The sequence below is a fragment of the Chrysemys picta genome, chromosome 3 (assembly GCF_011386835.1).
Source record: "Chrysemys picta bellii isolate R12L10 chromosome 3, ASM1138683v2, whole genome shotgun sequence".
Classification (NCBI taxonomy): domain Eukaryota; kingdom Metazoa; phylum Chordata; order Testudines; family Emydidae; genus Chrysemys; species Chrysemys picta.
The window spans coordinates 114,790,024-114,798,927 of record NC_088793.1 but is presented as its reverse complement, the minus strand read 5'-3'; the positions used below and the strand labels follow the sequence as shown (position 1 = coordinate 114,798,927).

The 8,904-nt window shown below is 41.8% G+C and overlaps 1 protein-coding gene across 7 annotated transcripts in view; it reads right to left on the bottom strand.

Annotated features, from left to right (window-relative positions):
• Window positions 1-403: 403 nt before the first annotated feature.
• The window catches only part of CCDC170 (coiled-coil domain containing 170), a 67,180-nt gene continuing 58,679 nt past the window's right edge, over window positions 404-8,904 (bottom strand). For 6 of the 7 annotated variants that reach the window (XM_005301398.4, XM_042848253.2, XM_024112526.3 and 3 more), the window contains one exon: window positions 404-2,002. In XM_005301398.4, the coding sequence (XP_005301455.2) occupies window positions 1,802-2,002 (201 nt within the window). In that variant the 3' untranslated portion in view covers window positions 404-1,801. Of the gene's footprint in view, window positions 2,003-2,141; window positions 2,238-8,904 lie in introns of all 7 variants that reach the window. The other variant, XR_006173992.2, reaches the window with a different exon arrangement.

Below are 8,904 nucleotides of genomic sequence, written 5' to 3'. Positions count from 1 at the left end.
TTCTAAAAAAATACTATAAAGATCATAATTCATTTTCCTTAAAATATAGATTAATAATTTCAATGATTGGAGTAATGTCTGTTGAGATGCCCCATTCTCCTGGAAGCTTGAATTTCTCTCACTACAAGGGCATGTGCCTGTTGTGTGTTATTTTGTACATGTGTGAGATGTACAAATGGGAGAGAGATTATGTAAATGAAAGAACATCTGTGTGCTCAATTAAATAGGATTTACAGTTCAAAATTTTTTTTTAAATGATGTAATTATATAAAACTTTGAAGGGACACTAGTAAAAATCAGTTCTTCAAATTAAAAGCCATTTCTGGACAACAGTGAAGCAATATGTTGACCTAATCCTTTTTTTCTTTCTTTTTTTAAATGAAGTTTCTTCTTGTCATTAAACTTTTTGATGCATTGAATCAGAATATTTTTAATTAATTTTAATTAAGTAGAGCTACAACTTGAACTGCTTAAAAAGCAACAGCCAGACAAATACAACAGCTAAGAAAAGATTTCTGCTGCTCTACAAAAGACATCATCATATTTTCTTTTCAGGAAGTAAAGGTAAGATGTGATCCCTTCAAAAATATCTGTGATATTTAAATGACAGGATAGTGTGTGAAGAGATTAATATTGAAGAGATAGAAAATAACTTTAGACCTTTGTTTTGGCAACTGAGTAGTAAAGGAAGATTACTGGAAGAATTGAGTTCTTCATGCCAAAAATGTGGTGCTTTTATGGCATACAAATACAATCAAATTTATCCAAACTAAAACCCCTTCATGAATAAAAATGCACAGAAGGGGAGCTCTGATTTTGAAAGTAGAAGCTGGGCAACCTCAATTCCACTGTATCATTCTTAGCTGAAGGAAAAACTAAAAGGCCAGAGGGTCTGTTCCCCTCCTTGATTTTTCTAGCAGTCAAGATCCATTAGAAAGAACATTGCATAATTGTGAGTCGATCTTGGCCATTCCAGGGCTCCCATACTACTGCATGGATATTGGCTAGTTTTGTGCCATCCACATGCTCCTACCTAACCCCTCTACAGTATGTTAATTATGCAAAAGGGAACTTGTTGCAATTACATGTGTTGCATCACAACTTACACTGCTCTGAGGTGAGAGCATGCTGCTTCCTAACTTCATATCCCCTGGCTTTCCACCACCCAATTAAGCTGCTAAAGCTCAACTACAGTGGGCGCATAGGGGCTAACAATGATGAGAGCAAAGTATGTGTTGGTTGGGGGATGTAACTGAATAGCTACCTCTCTTATCTGCCCAACAATCTGGCTGTCCTATGAACCATGCAGCAAAGGCAGGTTTATAGTTTATAGTTTAAAGCTTGATTACATACAAGCTTTATATTGGGGGTGATATGGCTGGCCTCTTATCAACCTATGTGAAATTGTACAGTTAACTGTCATTAACAGTAGGAGGAATTACATATGTTTGTTCCTGGACAGGGAAACAGACACCTATTAGCTGTATTAAAAATATTGCTTATTAAAAATACTTCTGTGTCTAGAGTGCACGAAATTAAAATTTAGGTTGGATCCTTTTCTGTATTTTGTTTCACTGCCGGTACAGTGGGTGAAATCCTAGCTCTACTGAAGGCAATTGCTAACCTCCTCTTGACTTCAATGGGGCCATGATTTCACTCCATATGTACATTTAGAGAGAGAGATGGTTATAGGAATATTTGCTCAAATCACCCACAATCCCCTCAGGACTCAGTGTTGAAAATGAACATCAGCATAAGAGCCAGCTGAGTTCTGTCCGGCTGTCTCTCAAAGAGGCACTGTTCAGTGAAGAAGCTGTAAGTGGCTTTGCGAGTGTCCATCTTGCCTCACTGCCACATCTTTGAGGCAGACACAGGGAACAAAATGGTGCTGATGAGAATGGATCAACCCCTCGAGACGTGTGATGATTTCATAGTCAGGGAGCGCAAGGCTGGTAACACTAAGGCCCAACATATGCGAGACCACCTCACGGAACTCTGCCAGCTGCAAGAGCAAACAAACAAATCAATCATTCAGACAAGGGGAAGGCTGGAAAAACATTTACATACACACACACACACACACACACACAGACAAGTAGTACTTGTATCAGGGATTCAAAAATTATGTAATTGTTCCTTACAACTTGAAAGGTTTGTCATTGTTCTTCCGCATGATTAGAGATTTTGGTGGACTAAACGGCTGGGGTGACTGGAGACTGGACATAGCATCTTCACCTCTAGGTTTAATAGCAGAAAAAAGTCATCATACAAAGTCTGTTGGGCAGCCTGTGTTTAAAGGCAGGGGTTTTTTGGTCCAATTCCAAGTGGATAGGTGTGCACATGAAAAGTCACCATCAATACTGTTGGCAGTCAAAACAGGAAAATTAGGACAACAGCAGCTATGACACTGCATGCACACAGGTGACACATCTAAGGAGTAAAAATGGCCCAGGTCTACGTAGTCACTTTTCAGATTAGAACCACACTTTAATAAAAGCTATGAGGCAACATACAGACATCTTCTCTCCCTGATTAGATTTTCTAACCAAGCTAGTTTAGCACTAAGGGGAAGGAGAAGCATTAGCAGATGTGCCTAAACTTGCAGCTTCTAACTTCCCCATATTGCCCGTGGCAGGCTGCAGCCCTCAACCAGCCTCTCCCAGCTAGTTCCTTTTAAATTACCTTCATCCAGCTCCAGCCGCTGGCATCAAAAGTATTTCAAAGAAAGTAGAACTCAAAACAACATCTTGATGATATTGTCCTTTCCACCCAGGCATCTCTGCTTTTACATTCTTCAAATCATCCTCCACCACCTGCAGGACAGGTCAACCCACCTGTCCTGTCCTTTCTCTCCTGTGTCAGAAGAGGCCAGCAGGTAAACAATCCTTCTCCTGCTAAGATCTCTGCATTATGATGGAAGACCCAGAGTATATACTGCCCTCCTTCCCAGAACTTGTCCTGATTGGAGAGGAGAGGATTCTAGTTCCACTCTACACTACTAAGTCATGGTCCCAGACCCTTAAGGAAATAATAATCTGTGTTTTTCCCCAGACACCAAAGTTTACCCTGAGACCACTTCCTTTCCCCAAGCATCTGCCTCTGCCATTTCCTAGGCCCTCATCTGCTCCAGAACTTCTGGAACCTTAAAGGGGCATGTCAAGGGTCAGGGCTTGGCTGGCCTCAATCCTCACTATTTCTTAAAGGGGACAGAACACCCTGTTACGTCACCCATATCTATCTTTGAATAGTGAGCTAGATGGTTTTGCTGTTGGGATACTAGATGAATTTCTGTCATCATGGGCAAATGAGATAACCCCCCACAACACAACACAATTAAAAGAGAGTAAGAGAGAGAAAGCCTTCTCCTCCACAATTCCTAAATGGTTTATTTATTTATTTATATTGCCAGCAGTACATAGAGGTCCCAACCAAGATCAAGGCCCCATTGTGCTAGAAAGAGTACAAACACAGAGTAAGCTATACTCAGGCCCTGGAGAGCTAACAATCTAAACCCCCTTAACTCACTGACAATTAAGTTGTAAAATAGAGTAGAAACAAAAACAAATACACTCCCAAAATACCCTGGTTACCAATCCCCCGAATGGAATCCAGAACATTAAGGTTATTATAGCATACCTAAACCAAATTCAAATTAAGAAAAAACAAATGCAAAGGCCAGATCCTGAAGACTTTAGTCAGGCAAAGTCTCACTGCAGTCAGCAACAGCTTGCATGACTACAGACCGAGTGAAAACCGAGTACAGACCTTCAGGATTTACAGCTAAGTTCAGAAAAATAAATAAATCAAATCATCATAAAGTACTGAGGGATCTTAAGGATTCAGCCTGGTAATATCTGCCCTAAATTAGGTCCAAAAGCTGTGAAAGAAAGGTTATAACAATAGACTAAACAATGCAGCACTGGAGGGGCCTCGTATTTCAAAGTGCTCTTCCCAGTGACTTCAGAGCCAAGCCTGGAGGCTATAACTCAGAAGTTGCGGTGGAATGCTGGAGCAGCATGGTGGAGAATTAGCTGGATTTTTTTAAAGGGCTCACTCAAGGTTGGATCCAACAGGCCGCTAAGCTGGCATTTGTCAACCAGGACCTCAAACATGTTTAAAAAAAAAAAAAAATCTGGAGCGCCCATGTAGTCCTCTAGCTCTTGGATCCACGAGCCAGTTGGCCAGGGAGCATCAAAGCAAGAGTAGCTCCTCATGTTACTTCTTTCCTTCCCCCACTAACATCCTCAAAGTTCCTGATCAGATTAATTCCTTCCTGTAGAATAAAACTAGAAGAGGCTCCTCTTGCATCCAACTTTGAGGATTCACTCAAGAGCCACATGGGAAACTCTCTTCTCCCATGGGATAAATATGATGCCTCAAAAGCACTTCCAGTCCAAGATGACCAATATTGACCAAGACTGAGCTTGGTGCATGTTTGTTGTTCTCTGTATCGTAGCTGAAATCTGTTTTTCATCCTTTCCTTGAGTTGAAATAACAGCCTTTATTTTTCAAATCTTGCCTTCATTTTTTGGGAGGCAATTCCACTGTAATAAGCCAGTTAAGGAACATGTGAGTATGCATGGTTTAGCATTGCTAAATGCCAGAATGAAGGGAAGCCACAAACTCTCAAGGTATGTCTACGCTGCCATGCAAGCCACAGAATTGCTGACATGGGCCAGCGTAAGTGTTTTATTATAGCATAAACATACCCTCAGACTAATACACTGCTTGATTTCAGCCAGTGGAAGATGCATATAAAAGGATATATGGAAATCTCATTATTTCCTTTCTTGTCATGGAGGAAAGTTACTGGCATAAATGGCTACATTTGAGGAACTGTAAACATTTTAGGAATTTGGAGTCTCACATACTTCATATCTACTCCACCCTTCTGTACACAGTATATCCATCATTTTCTTGGCCATCCTCTTATTCTTCCCCTGCAAACTTCATACATGCTTATATCGTCTCAGCCTCCGCCTTACAGCTTCTCTGATATCACACACTTTGGTCTCACTCCTGATGACATCATTCCACATGTGTTCCCAAAAGGTCACCCCCTCACTGCCCTCAAATATATCATTACAATGGCTTTAAGTCTTCTCAAGTGCCTCTCTTTGGTCACCCATGTCTGTGATCCATACAGAAAAGTTAGACTTACCATGTTTTGTATAGTTGTCTCTTAAATAACCTGGGTAACTGTTTATCATAAATTACTCCCACTTATCTTGCTCTAGACATCTCCTGCACTCAGCAGACTTGCTTGCAGTTCTCTATAAATTTCTCCATTACTGCTAACAGGGGGAAGGATAGCTCAGTGGTTTGAGCATTGGCCTGCTAAACCCAGGGTTGTAAGTTCAATCCTTGAGGGGGCAATTTAGGGATCTGGGGCAAAAATCAGTACTTGGTCCTGCTAGTGAAGGCAGGGGGCTGGACTTGACGACCTTTCGGGGTCCCTTCCCATTCTATGAGATAGGTATATCTCCATATATATTATTTTTGTATTAACAAATCATGAAGGTACTTAACCAGAAACCTAATTTAGGCACTGGCCCTCAATGTTAATATTTATCTGTCTTGGTTCTGTGCAAGTCAACTACATGACTTCAGTCTTTGTTTTTACTCATTTTGAGGCCATACTTATCATGGAACCATCATACAAACCCATCACCATCTGGACAAGATCCTCTGTTATCCCACAGAATCATAGCAGAAGTCACCTAGATATGTTGAATGCTTTTTCCAAATCGAGGAAAGCCAAAGCGTACTCGATGTTTCCCTCCAACTTCTTTTCCACCATTTGTTTAGCAATGCACATACCATCTGTTGTTCCTTTTCTAAAACCAAAATTACGCCTTTCTTAAAACAGGTTCCACTATTTGGCAAACACGGCTATCTATGATTCTCTCCGTTTCATGCAGTGGGACAACTTAATTCCTTGGTACTTTGAACAGTCATGTATCTCACCTTTTGTTTGTATATCAGTACCAGTATGGACGTTCTCCATTCTCTTGGCATTTTCTTCTCTTTCTAAACTGAGCGCAGGACTCATCTGAGCCAGCATACACCAATCTCTCTCAAGTCTTTGATCATCTCTGCCATGACTTTGTCTAAACCTGTTGCTTTTGTGGATGCCATCTTCAGCAGTGCAGCTTTGACGTTTGCCTCTAACAAGTCAATAGATATTCAGTGTAACTGTAGCTGTGTCAGTCACAGGATATTAGACAGACAAAGTGGATGAGGTAATATCTTTGCCTGGACCAACTTCAAAAGCTTTTCTCTCTCACCTACAGAAGTTGGTCCAATCAAAGATATTACCTCACCCATCTTGTCTCAGGTCAATAGATAAACACTTTAAGAAAATCAACTTTCCTGCTAATGAATTGTAGCAAGAAAACAGGAAAATCTGTTTGTTCAAGAAAGAGGTGAAAAGAGAGCTGACTGCCCTGCAGAGCAAAATATATTATAACAAGCTGACCAAAGAGCAACATTGCTCCCCTTGCAAAAGTGCGGAACAAGAGACATTGATTTTTATTCAGACTATTTTAACAAAGTGACAGGTCAAACAAAAGCAACATAAGAAGCAGTGCAAATATATACTGAAATATTTCCTTAATGCTACAGTATGTCTTGCCTGGAGCAGAACTACGCATTTGTGCTCCTAATTTGATGCACTGCTGTATGTGTTTCATGAATATTTATTAAAATTTGCTACTAAAATATTTAGTGACTAGAAAAAAAAACAATGAAAATTCTGCTTCAACTTTGCAAACAATCATCATCATCATGACAAATCTCCAAGGGACATGGCTTTGTGGCAAATCAAGCACCACCTGGGTTTATCTCTGGCAAGGAGTTTGAGTGGTCTGGCTGTATATTCAGAATATGTCCATCACTGGCAATCCTGTTGTGTCACCAAAGCTTTTGGTGGCCACATGATCTCTGGCCATGTAGCCACAGTCCTTGGTACACACTTCAGAATTCATTGGTTTTCCATTCTTATATGTCCATACTAAGAAAGCTGCCAAAACTGAACTGATGCTGATGGAGGGATTGGTGGATTTGGCTTTGAATATCCTCATTTCTGATTTTGCCATGCCACTTGATATGGAACTGCTGGTGGAGATCACAAGAATCAAAAATGTCAATCTGGTGTTCTTCAGCTTTCCTCAGTGCCCACATTTCACTTACATACAAGAGACTTAGTATAACTTGTTGTGATGGGGTGGACTAGGCCCAAAGGCCCCCTGCTGGAGGCTTCAGGGTTCTGCCACACCCATCCCAGGAAAGGAGAAGTGGAGAGGTCCTCCAAGCAGGCTAGAGTAGCTGCAGGGGAAGCAGCCAATCAGGGCCCAGGAGGGCCATATAAAAGGAGATGCAGAACAGAGAAGTAGTTAGTTGCTGCATGAAGCAGAAGAATGGACAGCAGGCCTTGCAGCCTGGAAGAGCAGCAGGACTACAGACACTTAAGTCTGCTGGCAAGGACTGGGGGAGCAAGAAGCTCCTGGCTGGCTGCTAGGGATTGAGTAAGTACTGAGCCTGAGGTGGGCTACAGAAAGATAGCGTCTCCAGGAAGGAAGCCCTGAGGATACAACCTCATACCAGGGCTGGAACACTTAAAGACTAAAGCCCAAGGAGGGCTACAGAGAGACACCATCAGAGGGGTACTGAGATAGGCCCTGTGGACTGTATACCCCAGAAGGGGTTTGTGCTGGCTAATGTGCAGACAGCGTGACTCAGCTGAGTCACTGAAAACCCTCCTGAGAACCAATTAAAGGGGTCTCCAGACCTAAAGAATGCAGACACGACCAATAAGAAGGGGGCACTCGCGAGAGGTGCCAACCCCGTTACACTGGTTCTACAGATCTGCCGCTTTGTAGCAAGCTTGATGTCACTATGCCCCATAGAGGACACTCAAGGGCCTAAAACATGGCAGCAGCTGCTGTTATAAGAGCATCCGCATCTTTCCGGCATCCTCCTTTGAAAACAATGCAACATGGAAAATAAAAGCAAGGCTGTTCTGCTGAAATATCACAAACAGACTAGTATTACGTACCGTATGAACTTCCATTTAAGGGTTTCTTCAGACACAACAAAACCTGGCAGGGGTTTAGACTAGTTGACATTTGCGGTCCCCTCTAACCCTATGATTGTATGATTCTATTATTTCAAACTTATCACATATATGCACAGTCCTAAATTTCACTTCATCCAGTAACAATTTTCACTAATAATTAGAGAATAATAATCTCTATATACTCAATATTTCTGATGCAGAAATAAATAAATTCACATTACATTTTCTTTACCCTCAGCCCAAGAAGAAAGTTGAAAAGGGTCTTCAGCCATGGATAACAGAGAGAATCTTACCACACACAGACCAAAAACTGAACCAAGTACGGTGACATTTACATTCCTATCAAACATTAAAATATTGCATTTCAGTGCTTGAGCTGAATCAATATCAAAATAAAATATATTTGGGATTTTCTTTGTGGTTGATTGTGTATAAAGGCCATGTAGGGATCTCAACAATTGCTTTGAATGCCCTTTAGACCGATCTTATTAAGACAGATGATATTAGATTTAACAAAATGCAAGTATTATTCTTGAATATGCAGTAATGACAGCTAAAATGGATATATTTTTCTTTTCATAGTGCAAATACAGAGATCTAAGAGATTACAGGTGCTGGGGGTGGGGGGGCTGGGCAGCGGTGCATGGCTCGGGACCCCCTTTGGTGCTGGGGGGGTTGGAGGCTCCCTACCCAGTTCTGCGTGTCCCTGCAGCTCCTAGGGGGAGGGGCGGCCAGAGGGGCTCAGTGTGCTGCTCCCGCCACAAGAGCCAGCTCCGCAGCTCCCCCTGGCCGGGAACCACAGCCAATAGGAGCTGCAGGGGTGGTGC